This window comes from Pteropus medius, unplaced genomic scaffold, assembly GCF_902729225.1.
Source record: "Pteropus medius unplaced genomic scaffold, Ma_sr-lr_union100, whole genome shotgun sequence".
Taxonomy (NCBI): Eukaryota; Metazoa; Chordata; class Mammalia; order Chiroptera; family Pteropodidae; genus Pteropus; species Pteropus medius.
The window spans coordinates 2120545-2140863 of record NW_024345872.1 but is presented as its reverse complement, the minus strand read 5'-3'; the positions used below and the strand labels follow the sequence as shown (position 1 = coordinate 2140863).

At 37.4% G+C, this 20319-nt stretch overlaps 1 protein-coding gene across 1 annotated transcript in view; it reads left to right on the top strand.

Annotated features, from left to right (window-relative positions):
- Positions 1-712: 712 nt before the first annotated feature.
- Positions 713-20319, top strand: part of TRPC5 (transient receptor potential cation channel subfamily C member 5) — a 178250-nt gene continuing 158643 nt past the window's right edge. Inside the window, exon 1 of the mRNA XM_039874758.1 lies at positions 713-1116. Coding sequence (XP_039730692.1) covers positions 739-1116 — 378 coding nt within the window. The 5' untranslated portion in view covers positions 713-738. The remainder of the gene's footprint in view (positions 1117-20319) is intronic.

Sequence of the window (20319 nt, the reverse complement as noted above, 5' to 3'; positions counted from 1 at the left end):
GCCAGAAGAGGGGGGTGTATGCTTATCTTTTGCAGTTGGCTTTGGCCTTTTGGAGTCAATACCCCTTCTCCAGTGAGCAGCAGCAAGAAACGAGGTTGTAGTTAGCACTAACATGGGATTGCAATCCAGAATCCACATCTGGGGCAGCTGCAAATGTAATCCTGAAAATCAGCATAAGCCCATAAGCCCAGAGCCCAAAGGAAATTGGCCAAAGATGAGCTCAACTTTGCATCACTGATCAGAAGTATTATCATGAGTATTTTCTGACACCAGAAGAGAAGGAAAGAACTAGCTTGTGCCATGTCTCAGGAGGTGTACCTTGAGCCAGTTGCTTTAATAATGTATTATCTTATTTCACTCTCACAATAGGAATTAGTCTTGAGCACAGGTTCTGGTATATAGTGAGCAGTCACTAATGATAGCTGCTATGAATATTATTAATATTGATAACCTTAATAATAATAAACTAAGCAGAGGGCTTGGCTTGAGTAACTTATCCCAGGTCACAAAAATGGTAGAGGCAGAATTTGAACCCAGGCCTTCCTGGTCCTAAAGCCTGGGCTTTTTCTGCTATACTCCTTTGAAAGAAGAAAAAGATTATGACATTAAAACAGTTTGAGATTTTCCAACCCCTCAACTAGGCTGCCTCATAACTGGCCATTTGAGACCTTCAGCCATCTAAGAATATCTTTGGTCTCCCTCTCTCTCCTCACTCAGGTTTCTATATTGCTATGAACCATGGCCCAATTGTACTACAAAAAGGTCAACTACTCACCATACAGAGACCGCATCCCCCTGCAAATCGTGAGAGCTGAGACGGAGCTCTCTGCAGAGGAGAAGGCCTTCCTCAATGCTGTAGAGAAAGGGGACTACGCTACTGTGAAGCAGGCCCTACAGGAGGCTGAGATCTACTACAATGTCAACATCAACTGCATGGATCCTCTGGGCCGGAGTGCCCTGCTCATTGCTATTGAGAATGAGAATCTGGAGATCATGGAGCTACTGCTAAACCACAGTGTGTATGTAGGCGATGCCTTGCTCTATGCCATCCGCAAAGAAGTAGTGAGTGCTGTGGAGCTTCTGCTCAGCTACAGGCGGCCCAGTGGAGAGAAGCAGGTAAGAGAAGTCCCTACATGTTGGGAAATAGCCAAGGACAATAGGGCACCAGGTTCAGAAGCCTTGAAACTGGAAAGGTTAAGTAGGCTAGAGTTGAGAAGCCCTGTCATAGCAACCCTCATCTCTCAGGAATAGCATCAGTGATCTCAGATGGTATCCTAGAACTACCCTGCATGATCCCATGCTAAGTTTTACTTATTTGCCTTTTCTTTATTTGTATTTGCATATGTATATTCAATACTTAATAATCCTAAAGTATGCTCTCTATTTCCAGAATATTCAAGCTTCTGCTACTCCCCCCTGCTCTCTATCCTTATTTTTGGCCTCTACTCAAAGGTTACATTCTAGAAAAGGCGAAACCAAACACAGAATTGGGCTTTCTTCTTCTCACCATCCTCTCTCCTAAAGAAAGACAAGAGACCTTTAACATGAGTGCCACAATGCTGACATATTTTTCTAGTACCTATTATGTTACTGCATTCCACCCCTAGATGTTAGAGTTTCTGCTTCGGTGATTCCCCTATCCTCTGAAGCACCTAGGTTTCATACGCTGGAGTCATCTTTATGTCCTTCTTCAACCTTGCCTCCAAGTCCAATCCCCAAACCCTGTGGTTTCTTCCTTCCTAATATCTTTTGCATACTTTCTCCTCTCTAGCCCAGCTCCCATCACTCTGCCTCTGGTTCTCATCATCTCTCTCCTAGATGAGTGGTTCTCAAAATGTGGTCCCTATGCCAGCAGCGTTAACATCATCAGGGGAACTTGTTAAAATGCAAATGAAAATTCTCAGGCCCTACCACCAACTGAATTAGAAACTGGGGGGTAGGGCCCAGCAAGCTGTGTCTTAACAAGCCCTTCAGGGGATTCTTATGCACACTCAGGTGTGAGAACAAATGTCCTAGACTAACGTGAAAATCTTCTAACTGAACTCTCTGCCTCTAACCTCTTTCCCTCTCTCAAGATATTCAAACAATGATACAGGCTTATACTTCCCAAATAGTGTAACAATTCTATCATTCTTGTGCATCCTTTCAATGATTACAATGTCACCTCATTAGAAGAGAAACCAACCCATAAAGCCTAGCACTCAATACTCTTCATTAACAGTTTTTTCCAGCCTGTCTCCCCTAGTCCATTTTAAATGCCTCAAGTCAAACAGGTCTTTTCGTTGTCTCTCTTCCTTCAGAGCATAGCATTGGGCACATAGTAGGGACAAAGTAAAAACAGAGTCACAAACATGGAGTACCACAATACATTAAAAAGTAGAAATAGTACAAATAAAAACCAAAATTGCAAAGTGCTTAGAAAATATTGATAATGAAAACATTCAACATCAAATCTTATGGGATATGACCAAGGCTGGATTTAAAGGGATTTCATAAATTTAATACTTGCCTAGTTAAACAAAAAGGAATGAAAATAAGCTAAGATCACTCACAGACTAAGAGTTAGAATTGATAGAGCAGAAAACAAGACATTAGATTAAAAGTTCCTTAGGTAAAGAACCTGAATCCCCTTCTTCCCCATCAGCATTTAACATAGCACCAAAAGAGAAGAGACCTTGTCTCTCTACTTCACTGCTGTATCCTAGCACTGGGAAAGTACCTAAGACACCACATGCACTCAATAAATACTTAATTTATGAATGAATAGTATGCAACCAGCCTTGTACTAAGCATCTTACATGGCTTACCTCATTTAATCTTCCCAGCAACTCTTTTAGATAGACACTTTTGTTACCATCCCCATTCTACCAATGAGAAAAATCGAGTCACAAGATGTTTAAGTCAATTATCCAAGATCACAATAAATGTCAGAGCTTAGCTGTGAAACACAGGAGGTTAGCTCCTAAATCCACCTTCTTAACTACTAGGCTGTACTGCTTTCCTAACAATCTGAGTAAGTCTTAGAATTCACAGCACAGGAGTTCCAAGATGGGATAGAACTGTGGAGTATGAACAAGCTCTCTGGAAAGGATTCATCATATGGATGAATAGCAAAGCAGGGAGGTGTGAACGTGTTCTCTACTCAGTCCACATCACCATCCCCATCAAAACTGATTTGTTCTGTGCCCCATTTCCCCAGAGCCCTGTTAAATGTCTGAGTGATATAATGTGCCAATCTGAACTAAGGCTTACCCAGCTACACTGTATAGCATGATGATCTCACCAACCTCTGAGATTTTATAGCCCTTCACTTGACAGCAATCACTCACTACTATATACTATTGGTCAGCCTTACTTCTATAAATAAATATCTGGTCTCTGTAACAAGATCGTTCCTTAAATGTGTGGCATAATCTAATGCCCAACTGTTTCCATATTTCCCTATCAATACCTAACCCAGTGCCTAGTATATAATGGGTAATATATAAATACTGATGAACATGAAGGAATTAAGCGTATCTCCCAGAAATCCACATGGCTAACTAATTGTAAAAGAAATCCCAAACTTTCATATTCACTTCCATTTGGCTTCATAACTGTTTTGAAAGAGAGGAGAGCACAGGGGAGGTTTATAGAGGGAGCTAGCAATACCAGCCCTATCAGAGTTTTGAAAGTAGGCCAAGTCCTTATTTGATGGTCCCCATTTCTCCCATCTTTCCTCAGTGTTCTGGCAAAACCTGAGGGAAAACAGTACCAGGTAAACTTAAATTAAAATACAATCTAAGGCATAACCTTCCCTGGAGAAAGTTAGTGTTTAACTCACAGAAATGAATCACTAATGGTGGAATATCAGGCAAATGAAACCTGGGTGAAGCTATTTTGGACAAGCTGTCATTTACCAAGATCCTTTTAGACACACTGCCAGTATAAGACCTTCTTTAACTATATTCGAATATCATACCATATGTACAAACCCACAAAACCATCAGCTCCATCCCCAAGTATCTTCAGCAGCCTTCTTTTCCCTTTCTCCTCTCTCTCTGAACCCCCATCACCAGCCCCTGCTAAATTTCATTTTCTACCATTGCTCTGACAATCACTGTGATAAGTCATATGTCAGTAACTATAACAACAGACTGCCACAGTGCAGGAGCTCTGCATTTCTGGGAAATAGAAATGAGATTTGTTTACTTGAGAGCAGCATCAGGGATGTGAGCAAACACAGGACTCCTAAATGACGTTGGATCCAGATAGGTGGGCTACTATCAGGAAGGCACTCCTCCCACAAACAAATTCCAAACACCTGTCCTTTTTCACAGAGGCCCTCCTCCATTTCTCCAAGGGATTGAGCATGACTAACCTCCCTCCAGAAATCCTGGGTATATAAACTAGTGCCCTCTTTGGTTTTACTGGGCATGGAGTTTGGCTTTAGGCTGGCAGCAAAACCCCCTCTGCTCCATCCTTACCCTAGCCCATTGTGCTCTTCTCCCTCTTCTACCCCATCGAAACTGCTCTCAGATAAAGAGTAGAGGCCAGGCATAAATGGTTAACACTGGCTTCAAGTATCAAAACTCACTTGGAGACCTGTATTTTTAATAGGAACAAAATCTTAAAGTAAAAATGGTGATGCTCTGTCGGATAGAATTCACCCAGACCAACAAGTAGAAGCTTGTGTGTGTGTGTGTGTGTGTGTGTGTGTGTGTGTGTGTGTGTGTGTGGTGTTATTCTGTTGACTCGTGTGTGTGTGTATGTGTTATTCTGTAGTCTTCATGCTGCTCCAGAAATCTGATCCTCTTGGCAGCATCCACTCCCTAACCACTACAGCCTGTTTCCTTAGGGGCAGATTCTGGCAACCTAAGGGATTTGTGATTTCTTGGAATAAACACTCTTAAATAATTTTTAGAATTCAAAATTTTTGGACTGCAGAAGTTTTAACATCAGCCTATTTTTTGTCGATCAAATCTACCCCCTCAGCCCACTGACTTTGGGAACCACTAGAGGAGCATCGTCAGCAGGGAGAACAAATCCAGCAATAATCCAGAAGAGACTTGTATTTGTGTGTGGTCATAATAAGCTCAAAGGTCAATCTTTGTGTCTATGGAGAACTTGTTAAAATGCACATTCCTGAGCCCTATTACATATCTACAGAATCAGAATCTTGGGGGTTGAGCCTGGAATAAGCATTTTAATAAGCCCACCTCACCCATTTCTAGGTAGGAGTCAATATACCTCTCTGTATTTGTTTCATATATCTGCCATACAAATTACCATAAAATGGGTGGCTTAAAATAAAAGAAATGTATTCTCTCATAGTTCAGGAAGCCAGAAGTCCAAAATAAAGGTGTTGGCAGGGCTGATTCCTTCTGGAGGCTCTAAGAGAGAATCTGTTCCATGCCTTGGCTTGCAACCACATCACTTCATTCCCCACCTCTGTCATCACATAGAGTTCTCCTCTATGTCTTTGTATCTAAATCTTCCTCTCTTTTTTCTTATACAGATACCAGTCATTTGATTTAGAGCCCACTCTAATCTGGGGTGATCTTATTTTAACTTGATTATGTCTGCAAAGACCCTTTTTCCAAATTAGGTCACAAATTTAAGACTTGAACATAGCTCTTGAGGGGACACAATTCAACCCACTACACTATCCATGAAAAATACTAATCTAGACAAGTGGTTTTCAAACATTTTCAGTAGCAGGGTCCTTTATTAAATGAAATCCTGCCCAGATGTAAAACAGACAAACAGATCCAGGAAGAGCTTCCCTAGTTTAAGAGCAGGTTGGGACCCAAAGCCCCACTTGTTCATACACACATACTCCCATACTTGCTTGGCCCTTGAAGAGCAAGCATAGCCAGAAAACTACTGGTTTAAAAGACAGAAATATAGGCTCTAACTCAGAGTTTGAGGTGATAGCCAGCTTGTAACTGACGGGGTGATCTGGGCAAGCCATAAGATCCTTTACAGATGTCCAGTTATAGAATCACCCTACAGTCAATTTCCTCATCTGTAAAATGAAGCTAACAATACCTGTACCTACCTAACCCAGGGTCTGTTGTAAGGAAGAAATAAGATAAAAATATGTCAAGTCTTTTGAAAATAAATTAAATGCTGGACAGAGGTCAATGACTATTATTTTCAGCTTCACTCCGTTGGTTTGACTTAGCCTGTAATATTGTGTAGAGAGACCAGCTGACAAGTAGCACTCATCACAAGGCACCACCAGTACAGTGAGAGGTAGAGGCTTGAGAGCAAGCTGGCCCAGTTCACAGATTACCTCCTTCTGCCTAGCCTTGATGGCAATGGCCTCTCTTTTGCTACCAGACAAGCTACATGACCTCAAATTCAACCCTCCTTGTTCACTTGAATCTAAGGATTTGAGCAACAAGGAGATAGAGATGCTGGCCTCTGAATCAACAGTCCACCCAAGTAATTTTCTTTCTTGGTCACTTGCATCAGTTCAGGCAGGCGGAAAGAGTCTAAGCCAACCTTCTCCCCATGGCCCACCCCTCTGGGCTCTGCCATAATTACTCATTTGTCAGTGGCAGATGGCTCCAAATTAAAATTGATCTCACAGATGAGCTAGCAATATTGTCTCAGCAACACTGATAAGTGTTTGTGTTGAGATTATAGAAAATCAGCAATAAGATACTCCATTTACTCCTTCTCTTATCTGATCCTTCATCTCAGGTAGAGATTGCATAGTATGGAGGGAGATATAAGGGCCTAGACAAAGGTGGCTGGAGCACAGAGAGGATCTAAAGCATCTAGCTTATAAATATCACTCAATATGAGAGCAGAAAGTAAAGGAGATAATTGTAAAAGTAACCTTGTTATTTATAGGCAGCCTGGGGTGTTAGAAAGAACATAGACTTTGGAGTCAGCCACATATTAGATGTGTTTCCCTGAATAAATCATTTAATCTCCAAATCTCAGTTTCTTCATCTGTAAATGAGAATGATAATGGAGTCTATTTCACAGAGTTACAGTGAGAATTAAATGAAAGAATACATGTATATTACTTAGAACAGTGCCTGATGCACAATAAATAGTCAATAAATGATATCTAGTACTATATCTACTCCTATTAATTGAAGCCATGTTGATATCACCTGCTGGTTAATCTCATTTTTTTATTTTTAAAAATTATTAACCTCCACTAGCACATAGTAGCTAAGAGTTCAAAACATATGACCTTGGGAATGCTGTTTACCCTGATTGAGCATCAGTTTCCTTATCTGTATAATAGGGTTAATGATATTACCTACATCATAGATGATATTACCTACATCACAGATTTAAATGAGAATTACTATCTAACATTTGGCATAATTTGTGGCACATAGCATTCAATATATGATACTCTTATTAGCATTAATTAAATTAATTAAGTAGCATTAATAAAATAGTATTAATATTATTAACTCTTTGACACCTGAATAGTCCAATACAACAGTACGCATTTATGCCTACAATAATCTGAGTAACAACTTTCATTATATGATTCTCATTCCAAAGTCAAAGTTCAAGACCAAAATAAATGTTTTCTGTCTAAGTCAAGAAAGTAAATCAGCCACATCAGTAGAAGAAAATGTTAGAATGACTGTATGGCATAATATTGGCCAAACTGATTAATTGAGTTACCTCCTGTATCCTGCGCTATCTTCCAGTAAAAATGGCCTACTTCACTCACAGAGCAGAATTGTAGAGAATTTAGAGATCATTAGGTCTGAAGAAATATGTCCAAGGTCACTCAGCTGAGCCTGAACAGGCACAAATGCTTCCTGTCTCCCAAGCCACTCTTTCTACTACTCTACTCTGCCTGCAAGGAATCATCAACAAAGCTAAGAATAAACAAAGCAGCTACATGTCTATCAAAAATTACTCATCGATGACAGAGTTCCAGCAAATGATTAATTCTCATCAGCCCTATTCAATTTTCTAAGCATTTTTGAATACTAATCATATGCCTCACAATAGATTTTAAAGATAGAGTTAGTGCACTCAAGAAATGTATAGTCTGGTGGGGAGAACAGACATGCACATGCCATTCAACCAATCCATCTCTCTTAGTGGGCATGGCTTTCTGTGTTCCAAGGGACACAGAAGATTTAACACAGTGATGTCTGACTGTCAGAACTGGCTATATAACATTTCACAAGGAAAAAACCATGAAGTAATCACAAGAGCAAGTCACTAAATAAAAACACATGAGGTTTTTTAAACTATGACCCTCATCACCTCCCTTCAAGGTTATCACCAACTCAGGGTGGTTGTTGTTGTGTTTTTCAATAGCCTCATACACTTAGTTGTATATAGCCCTAACCCTCATATACATGTCCAGTTAAAAAGTTACCTAGTGAGAGTGACGGCAGAAGCATGGAAGACAGAGAGATGTCCCCAGAACTCTCCTCTTGAAATAACAATAAGCTGAACACCTAAAACACAACAAAAACATCCAACCTGCACACAAGCATGTCTGAGCGAGGGATCTGTGAATAAAAGCTACTACAGGTCAGAATGGTAGGAGTTGGGCAATAGACTGGGAGAAACAAAGAAGCTGTCTCCAGCAGCCGGAGATCCCTGCAGGAGGACGTGGAAGAGAGAAGGTGCGGTGGATTACCTGAACAGCCTTGCTGAGAAATCTGTAAGCTCTACAAAGCAGCAGTGCCCAGGGATCAGGGCAGAAAGCAGAGAAGCATGGATAGCAGAGAAGCAACACTTGATTATTACTTGCCGCGGTTACAAAATGGGAGGCAAGAGTGAGAGCTCCCATCCTCCAACCCAGAGGGCACATCATTCCATATCCTCCAAGACTGAACACCGCGAAGCCCCAGGGGAATCTGAGTAAACGATACGGAAACTGTCCTTAACACTGACAGGGACTGAGACTGAGGGTAGCGGATGTGATTGAATATTTATAAGGAAAAAAAAAGCCATTATTAAGGATTTATATAAAGCAGGGATCCAAGAGGCTTAGACACCACCTACTGGAAACCAAAAGAAAATAACCTTCTTAGCAACAGGCTAAGGAGAGACCTTTATATAATAAATATTTCTGGGGGGGAAAAAAAAGCGGAATACACTTCCATTAATGCCCAGGAAAAAACTGTCCATTAAACACTATGAACAACCAAGGTGACAAGGCGGCTCAGAAACAAAGAGAAAAATCTCCAGAAAATGAGCTTAAAGACATAGAAATATACAACTCAAATGACAGAGAATTCAGGATGGTACTTCTGAAAAGAAATCACAGAGATCCAAAATAATAAAATAATTCATATTAATAATTTCAGGAATTGAAAAAAAAAACTAGATCAGCAGAATAAATTTTTTCGCAAGAAGACTGAAACTCTCAAAAAGAACCAAATAGAACTTCTGGAGATGAATAACACACTGAAAGAGATGACGATTGAAATAGCAAGCTTGGGAAATAGAGTTGACCAAATGGAAGAGAGGTTCAGTGATATCGAAGACAGACATCTAGAAATAATTCAGAAGAAGAGAGAAACCGAAGAATGAAAATAATAAAAGAGAAATAAAAGAACTAGCTGATACCATCAGAAAAGGAAACATAAGAATAATCGGCATTCTCGTAAGGGGAGGAAAAGGAGCAGGGATCAGAAAACATTTTCAAAAGTTGACTAGAATTTCCCAAATCTAAGGAAAGAACTGGAGGTTGGAATTCAAGAAGACAACAGAATGCCCAATTATCTCAACCCAAAAAGGCCTTCACCAAGACACATTGTATTAAAGTTATCAAAAATCAAGGACAAAGAAAGAATTATTAGGGTAGCCAGGGATAAGAAGACAGTAACCTATAAAGAAAAACCCATTAGATTATCTTCGGAATTGTCAGCACAAAACTTACAAGCAAGAAAGGAGTAGAATAAAATATTCAAGCTATTAAATGAAAGGAATTATGAGCCAAGAACAGTGTATGCAGCAAAGTTCTCTTTTAGATATGAAGGAGAAATAAAGACCTTTCCAGATATACAAAAATTGAGGGAATTCTCCACTATGAGGCCAGCAATACAGGAAATACTGAAAAGGGTCAGCTCACCTATAACAAAATGACAAAAAAAAATACATAATTAGGAGTAAAGTGACTAGTAGACAGATAGAAGCAGAGTAGTTCAACCCTTATTAAGAACAGAGTATTACAATAATCCTTAAACGAGACAAGAAATAAAACTGGTTATCGCGCTGCGCAACGAACGTCCGGGCTGTATCAAACTGAGCATCAACAACCATAACAGCATATGATCCAACCAACCTGCGCCATGAACGGGTGATTGCCGCATCAATCGTGAGAATAGTGTAACCGGATCCAATCACACACATATTATATATATATATATAAATATATATATATATACATATATATATATAAATATGTATACACACACACACACACATACATACACACACACATATATGTATATATATATACATATATATACAAGAAGAAAATGGACCACAAGAAGAAAATGGACCACTATATATATAGTTGTGTGTGTATGTATATATATATATACACACATACACACACACAACTATATATATGTGTGTATATGTGTATATATCCATACACATACATATGTGTGTATATGTGTATATATACATACACATACACAACTATCCTTTACATATTTGTAATGGTAACCATACGACAAAAATTCAGAGCTGAAGTATATAACATAGAACAAGAAGGACCAGAGGGAAAATCCACAAAAGCCAACCAAATTTAAAAAAAGAAAAACAAAAAGAAATGCAAGGACAAGGAAGCAATGGAAACAGTGAGCTACCAGAAAGCAAAAGAGTAAATAACTATATGAAAACCTCATATTTCAATAATCACCCTAAATGTAAATGGACTGATCTTACCAATAAAAAGGCGCACAGTTGCAGATTGGGGCAAAAAACAAAACCCAACCATTTTCTGCCTCCAGGAGACATATCTAGTTCCAAAGACTCAAAGTGAAAGGGTGGAAAATGATATTTCAAGCAAATGGCATTCAGAAAAAAAGTAGAAGTAGCAGGACTAATATCTGATTAAATAGACTTCAAAATAAAAAAAGTAAAAAGAGATCCTGAGAAACACTTCCTACTGATAAAGGGAATCATACACTAAGAAGATATAACACTTAGTAATATCTATGCTTCCAATTAGGGAGCCATGAAATATATAAGGCAATTATTAACAGAACTAAAGAGAGAAACAGACCTAAACACTATCACAATACGGGACCTAAATACCCCACTGTCAGATATGGAAAGATCATCCAAACAGAAAATTAATAAGGAAATAACATCCTTAAATGACACATTAGACCAACTGGACAGAATTGACATTGTCAGAGCCTTTCACCCCAAAACAGCTGTTTATACATTCATCTAGTGCACATGGAACATTCTCAGGGATTGACCACATACTGGGACACAGAGATAGCCTCAACAAATATAAGAGGGTTGAAATCATACCAACCATATTCTCTGACCATAATGCTTTGTAACTAGAGATCAACTATAAGAAAAGTGGGAAGATCCACATATACATGGAGATTAAACAACGTGCTACTGAAGAATAACTGGGTCAGAGAAGAAATAAAAAGAGAGATCAAGAAATACATACCAACAAATAATGATAGTACAACATATCAAAACTATTGGGACATGGCGAAAGTGGTCATAAAAGGAAAGTTCATATCATTACAGGCCTTTCTCAAAAAATAAGAATGAAGCCAAATAAACAACCTAACGCTTCATCTTAAAAAACTAGAAAAGGAAGAACAAATGAGCCCTAAAATCAGTATTAAAAAAAAGAGATAATCAAAATCAGAACAAATTAAAGAAACTGAAAAAAAAAAACAATAGAAAACATAAATACAAAGGATCATACAAGAATACTACAAAAAGTATATAACACCAAATATAATAATCTAGAAGAAATGGACAAACACTTAAAAAAATAAACCTTCCTAAACTGAATCAAGAACTGGAAAATCTAAATAAACTATCAGCAGTATGGAAATTGAAACAATCATCAAAAACCTACCAAAAAGTAAAAGTCCAGGACCAGATGGCTTCACCAGTAAATTCTACCAAACATTCAAAGATTTAATCCCTATTCTCCTCAAACTCTTCCAAAAAAATCAAAGAGGAGACAATACTTCCGAACTCATTTTATGAATCCAATATTACCCTGATACCAAAACCTGGTAAAGAAAACTACAGACAATATCTGTCATAAGCCAGATGCAAAAAAATCCTACATAAGGTACTAGCAAACAGAATACAGCAACATATTTTCTCTCTTTTTTTTTGGTAGTTTTTTTTTTATTATTATGATTACATTGGTTAATGAAAGTTTCAATGGTACAATTCAACAGTAAGGCATATATACACATTGCATTGTGTGTTCAACTCCAATAGTTAGATTTCTTTCTGTCACCATTATTGACCTTAAACTCCTATCTACCCTCCCCCCCACCTCTCCCCCCTCTGGTAACCACTAGTCTACTGTCCACGTCCATGAGTCTCTGTTTGTCCTGTTTGTTGCTTTGGCAATTCGGGATCTTTTTTGCTTCTATACAAATCCAATGATTTTTTTTGTTCTAATCCTTTAAAAAGTGCCGATGGGCTTTTGATGGAGATTGCATTAAATCTGTTTAATGTTTTAGGTAATAAGGTCATTTTAACAATGTTGATTCAGGGAATTCTGGGAAACATGGTGGAGTGAGAGAGGTCCTCAGATCTCTCTCCTTGAAACAACAATAAGCTGATCATCTAAAACTGAACAAAAAACATCCAAACTGCACACCAGCACGTCAGAGTGTGCGATCTGCACATGGGAGTTACCACAAGTCAGAACCCCATGTGTCGAGCGGTGGACTGGGAGAAATAAAGAAGCTGCCTCTTACAGGCTTCAGAGTTCTCTGCAGGAGGACAGAGAGGGGTGAAAGTGCGGCGACTTCCCTAAACAGCCCTGCCTGGAAGTACCGTGACCTATGCAGCCGGCAGGAGGGCACAGTCATCAGGGCAGAAAGCAGAGAAGTGCATAGACCGAGAGAAACAAATAGCATTCTTTACCGCCTGCCGCTGCAAAAAAAACTAAGATCACCCGAATTTCACCTCCAACCCAGAGGGCCCCTCCCCCATCCCCTCCGAGACCGAACAACTTGGAGCACCAGGGGAATTTGAGCAAATACTGCTGAGACTGTCGCTGAGACGGACAAGGACTGAAACTGAGAGTAACGAGTATGATTAAATATCTATAAGAAAATCAAAAAAGCATTATTTAAGCTTTATATAAATCAGGGAACAAGAAGCTTAGATGCTACCTACTAAAAACCAAAAGAAAAGCACCTTCTTTGCAGCAAGCTAAAGAGAGAACTTTACATAATAAATCATCTTTCTGAAAAAACAGCAGAATACACTTCCATTAATGCCCAGGTGGAGAAATAGTTCATTAAACACCATGAACAACCAAGGTGGCAAGGTATCTCAGAAAGGAAGAAAAATCTCCAGAAAATAAGCTTACAGACATAGAAGTATGGGACTTAAATGACAGAGTTCAGGACGGTACTTCAGAAAAAAACTCAATGAGTTCTAAAACGAGTCAAATCAACAATTTCAAGAATTGAAAAAAACAATTAGAGGAGCAGAGCAGAGAGATTGAAATCCTCAAAAAGAACAGAATACATCTTCTGGAGATAAAAACAAACAAACGAACAAACTGCAAGAGTTGAAAAATGAATTAGCAAGCTTGGGAAATACAGTACCAAATGGAGGAAAGAATCAGTAATATCAAAGAAAGAAATCTAGAAATGCATCAGAAGGAAGAAGAGAGAAACCAAAGAATGAAAAATAATGAAAGAGAAATTCAAGAAATAGTTGATACCATCAGGAGTGGAAACATAAGAATAATGGGCATTACCGAAGGTGAGGAAAAGGAGCAGGGACTAGAAAGGATTTTCAGACAAGGAGTGGATGAGAATTCCCCAAATCTAAGGAATGAGCTGGAGCTTGGAATTCAAGAAGTCAACAGAACACACAATTATCTCAACCCAAAAAGGCCTTCACCAAGACATATTGTATTAAAGTTATCAAAATCAATGACAAAGATAGAATTATCAGGGCAGCCGGGGAGAAGAAAATGGTTACTTATAAAGGAAAACCCATTAGATTATCGTCGGACTTGTTAGCGAAAACCTTACAAGCCAGAAAGGAATGAAATCAAATATTTAAACTACTAAGTGAAAGGAACTATCAGCCTACAATAATATATCCAGTTAAGCTCTCTTTTAGATATGAAGGAGAAATTAAGACCTTCCCAGACATACAAAAATTGAAGGAATTCTCCACTATGGGGCCTGCAGTAAAGGAAATACTGAAAGGGGTCCGCTCATCTAACACAAAATGACAAAAAAAAAAAAAATACATGATTAGGAGTAAAGTGACTATCAGGCAAACAGAAGCAGAGGAGTGCAATCGTTACAAAGAATAGAGCATTATAAGCTTAAATAATAATAAGAGAATTGCTATAGCAAGATATTAATGAACGTTCAGCATACATAGGGACAAATTGAAATAACAATGACTAAAAAGTGGAGGATTCAAAGGTCTCAGTTTGCAAAGGGGAATAAAAATAAGGCACACGCAGAAGAAAATGGATGACTGTATATATATAACTATACTTTACATATTCATAATGGTAACCATACACCAAAGATTCAGAACTGATGTATATAACACAAAACAAAAAGAAGCAGAGGGGAAACCCACAAAAGCCAACCAAAATAAAGAAAACAGAGACACAAGGACAAGGAAGCAATGGAAACACTGAGTTACCAGAGAGCAAAAGATAAAATAGCTATAAGAAGACCTTATATTTCAATAATCACCCTAAATGGAAATGGACTGAACTCACCAATAAAAAGTCAGAGTTGCAGAATGGATCAAAAAACAAAACCCAACCATAGGCTGCCTCCAAGAGACACATCACAGCTCCAAAGACAAATATAGACTCAAGGTAAAAGCGTGGAAAATGATATTTCAAGCAAATGGCATGCAGAGAAAAGCGGGAGTAGTAATACTAATTATCAGATGAAATAGACTTCAGAAAAAAGGTAAAAAAAGATATTGAGGGACACTTCATAATGATAAAGTGAATCATGCACGAAGAAGACATAATATCTATGAAGACATTAATATCTATGCTCCCAATCAGGGAGCTCCGAAATACATAAAGCATTTACTAACAGAACTAAAGAGAAAAACAGACAAAAAAAACTATCATAATAGGGGACCTAAATACCTCATTGTTGGTTATGGACAGATCATCCAAACAGAAAATTAATAAGGAAATAACAATCTTAAAGGACACATTAGATCAACTGGATATAAATGACATTTACAGAGTGTTCCATCCCAAAACAGTTGCTTATACATTCTTCTTTAGTGTACATGGAACATTCTCAAGAATCGACCACATACTAGGACACAGAGATAGCCTCAACAAATATAGGAGGGTTGAAATTATACCTACCATATTCCCTGATCGTAATGGTTTGAAACTAGAGATCAACTGCAAAAAGAAATCAGGAAGTACCACAAATACATGGAGATTAAACAACATGCTACTAAAGAATAACTAGGTCAGAGAAGAAATAAAAAGAGAGATCAAGAGATACATAGAAATGAATGAAAATGATAGTACAACATATCAAAATTTTTGGGATACAGCAAAAGTGGTCATAAGAAGAAAGTTCATATAATTACAGGCCTATCTCCAAAAACAAGAACAAGCCCAAATAAACAACCTAACACTTCATCTTAAAAAATTAGAAAAGGAAGAACAAATGAAGCCTAAAGTCAGCAGAAGGAAAGAAATAATCGAAGTTAGAGCAGAAATAAATGAAATTGAAAACAAAAACACAATAGAAAAAATAAATACAACAAAGAGCTGGTTCTTTGAGAAGGTTGATAAAATTGAAAATCCTCTGGCTAAAGAAAAAAAGAGAAAGGACACAAATAAACAAAATCAGAAAGGAAAGAGGAGAAATTACAACAGACATCTCAGAAATACAAAGGACCATGCAAGAATACTATGAAAAAGTATATAATAACAAATTTAATACCCTAGAAGAAATGGACCAGTACTTAGAAAGATACAATCTTCCTAAACTGAATCAAGAAGATCTGGAAAATCTAAATAGACCAATCAGCAGGACGGAAATTGAAACAATCATCAAAACCCACCAAGAGTCAAAGTCCAGGACCAGATGGCTTCACCAGTGAATTCTACCAAACATTCAAAGAAGATTTAATACCTATTCTCCTCAAACTCTTCCAAAAAATTAAAGAGGAAGCAATACATCCCAACTCATTTTATGAGGCCCATATTACTCTGATACCAAAACCTGATAAGTATAACACACAAAAAAAGAATCTACAGACCAATATCTCTCATGAACACAGATGGAAGAATCCTAAATAAGATACTAGCAAACTCAATACAGCAACATATTAAAAAATTATACACCACAATCAAGTGGGTTTCATCCTTGGGGCACAGGGATGGTTCAACATATGGAAAGCAGTTAATGTGATACATCATATAAACAAATTAAAAAATAAGAATCATATGATCATATCAATAGATGCAGAAAAAGCCGTCAACAAGATACAGCATCCATTTATGATCAAAACACTTAACAAAATCGGTATGGAAGGAAAGTACTTTAACATAATAAAGGCCATGTATGACAAGCCCTCAGCCAACATTATACTTAATCGTGAAAAACTAAAACATTCCAAGATCAGGAACAAGGCGAGGCTGTCCATTATTCCAAGATCAGGAACAAGGCGAGGCTGTCCATTATTGCCATTATTGCCACTGTTATTCAATATAACATAGGAGGTCCTAGCAAGTGCAATCAGGCAAAGAAAGATATACAAGGCATCCAAATAGGAGATGAAGAAGTCAAACTGTCACTATTTGTGGATGACATGATTCTCTATATAGAAAACCCTAAAGACTCCACAAGAACACTACTAGAAACAATAAGCAAATACAGTAAAGTCTCTGGATACAAAATCAACGTTCAAAAATCCATAGCGATCCTGTACTCTAATAATGAAGTGTCAGAAGAAGAAGTGAAAAAATAATTCCTTTTTCAATTGCAACAAAAAGAACAAAATACCTGGGAATAAATCTAATGAAACATGTGAAGGACCTATATGATGAAAACTATGAGACCCTATTAAAAGAAATTGAAGAAGATACAAATAAATGGAAAGGTATTCCATATTCTTGGATAGAAAGAATCAATATTTTTTTATTAATTTATTTTGTTTTTTTTTATTAAGTTTATTGTGGTAACACTGTTTAACACAATTATACAATTTTCATTATAATTTTGGACATTATAATGTCATTACAATGTCATTTCATTATAATGTCCACAATTATAATGACATTGTAATGACATTATAATGTCATTGTAATGACATTATAATGACATTGTAATGACATTGTAATGACATTATAATGACATTATAATTTTGGACATTATAATTTTCATTATAATTGTGGACATTATAATTTGACATCTATATATTCTATTGTGTGTTTACCATCCAATCCAGTTTCCTTCAGCTACCATATATTTGATCCCCTTTACCCAATACACCCTCCCTCTACCTCCCTATATTGACCCCCTTTACCCATCTACCTCCCCACTTCTCCCACCCCTCCTACGCTCTGGTAACCACTAGTCCATTGTCCATGTCCATGAGTCTCTGTTTGTCCTGTTCATTTGTTGCTTTTAGATTTATATCCCACATATAAGTGATATCATGTGATTTTCAGCCTTTTCTGTCTGGCTTATTTCGCTCAACATGATTATCTCGAGGTCCATCCATGTTGTCACAAATGGAAGCATTTCATCTATGGCTGAGGAATATTCCATTGTATATATGTACCATAGCTTCTTTAGCCAATTATCTATCGTAGGACACTTCAGTTGCTTCCATGTCCTGGCCACTGTGAATAATGCTGCTATGAACACCTGTGTACAAATATCTTTTAAGCTATGCGTTTTCAAGTCTTTGGGGTAAATACCCAGTAGAGGGATTGCTGGATGATATGGTAGATCAATTCTTGTTTTTTGAGGAACCTCCATACTGTTTTCCATAGTGGCTGTACCAATTCGCAGTCCCACCAGCAGTGTATGAGGGTTCCTTTTTCTCTGCAGCTTCTCCAACATTTCTTATTGCTTGTTGTGTTGATTATAGCCATTCTAACAGGTGTGAGATGGTATCTCATTGTGGTTTTAATTTGCATTTCCATAATAGATAGCGATATTGAGCATCTTTTCATATATTTGTTGGCCATTTGTATGTCCTTTAGGGAGAAGTGTCTGTTCAGGTCCTCTGCCCAGTTTTTGAATGGATCGTTTGTTTTTTTTGTTGTTGTTGTTATCTAGTCATATGAGTTCTTTGTATATTTTGGATATTAAGCCTTTACGGGAGGCGTTGCTTGCAAATATATTTTCCCATTCAGATGGTTGTCTCTGTATCTTGATGATAGTTTCTTTTGCTGAGCAGAAGCTTTTTAGTTTGATGTAATCCCATTCATTTATTTTAGCTTTTACTTCCCTTGCCTTTGAGGTCAAATTCATAAAATTCTCTTTAAGTCCAAGGTCCTTGAGTTTAGTTCCTATGTTTTCTCCTATGCATTTTATCTTTTCAGATATTATATTCAGATCTTTAATAGATTTTGAGTTAATTTTGGTGTGTGGTGATAGACAGCAGTCTAGTTTCATTCTTTAGCAGGTGGCCTTCCAATTTTCCCAGCACCATTTATTGAAGAGGCCTTCCTTTCTCCACTGTATATTTTTGGCTTTTTTTGTTGAAAATTATTTGCCCATAAATATATGGATTTATTTCTGGACTTTCGATTCTGTTCCACTGGTCCGTGTGTCTGTTTTGTTGCCAATACCATGCCGTTTTGATGACTGTCGCTTTGTAGTATAATTTGAAGTCAGGCAGAGTTATGCCTCCAGCCTCATTCTTTTTTCTCCGATGGCTTTGGCAATGGGGTCTTTTGTGCTTCCATGTAAATATGGTGATTTTTTGTTCTATTTCTTTCAAAAGTGCCGATGGGATTTTGATGGGGATTGCATTAAATTTGTATAATGCTTTAGGCAATATGGCCATGTTAATTATGTTGATTCTTCCAATCCAAGAACACGGAATATCTTTCTATATCTTTGTATCTTCTTCAATTTCTTTTAATAGGATCTTGTAGTTTTCATTATATAGGTCCTTCATATGTTTCGTTAAATTTATCCCTAGGTATTGTATTCTTTTTGTTGCAATTGCAAAGGAATTATTTTTTCTGCTTCTTTTTCTGACACTTCCTCATTAGAGAATAGGAACGCTATGGATTTTTGAACGTTGATTTTGTATCCAGAAACTTTACTGTAGTTGCTAATTTTTGTATTTTTGTTTATCTGAGCTTGTGTTTATTTCTTGAGATAAGCTTGTAATAATATTAACTTTCCTTGTATACCGCTTTTGCTGTGTCCCTAAAGTTTTGATATGCTGTACTTTCATTTTCCTTTGTTTCTATGTATCTCTTGATGTCTCCTTTTATTTCTTCTCTGACCCAGTCATTCTTCAGTATCATGCTGTTAATCTCCATATCTTTGTGGTTCTTCTCACTTTTTTAGCGTTGATCTCCAGGTTCAAAGCATTATTCTCAGAGAATATGCTTGGTATGATTTCAATCTTCTTAAATTTGTTGAGGCTAGTTTTGTGTCCCAAAATATGGTCTATCCTTTTGAATGTTCCATGTGCACTTGAGAAGAACGTATAAGCTGCTGTTTGGGGATGAAAGGCTCTGCATATGTCAATTATGTCCAATTGATCTAATGTATCATTTAAGGATGTTATTTCATTTTTTATATTCTGTTTGGATGATCTATTCATCTCTGACAGTGGGGTATTTAAGTCTCCTGCTCTGATTCTGTTTTTGTCATTTCTCCTTTTAGCTCAGTTAGGAGATGCTTCATATATTTTGGTGCTCCCTAACTGGGAGCATAGATATTAATTAGTGTTAGTTCTTGATGCATGGTTCCCTTTATCATTATGAAGTGTCCATTCTTGTCTCTCTTTACCTTTTTTATCTTGAAGTTTATTTAGTCAGATATAAGTAAAGCTTTTCTTTGGATACCATTTGCTTGGATTATCGTTTTCCACCCTTTTGCTTTGAGTCTACATTTTTTCTTGCAGCTAAAGTGTGTCTCTTGA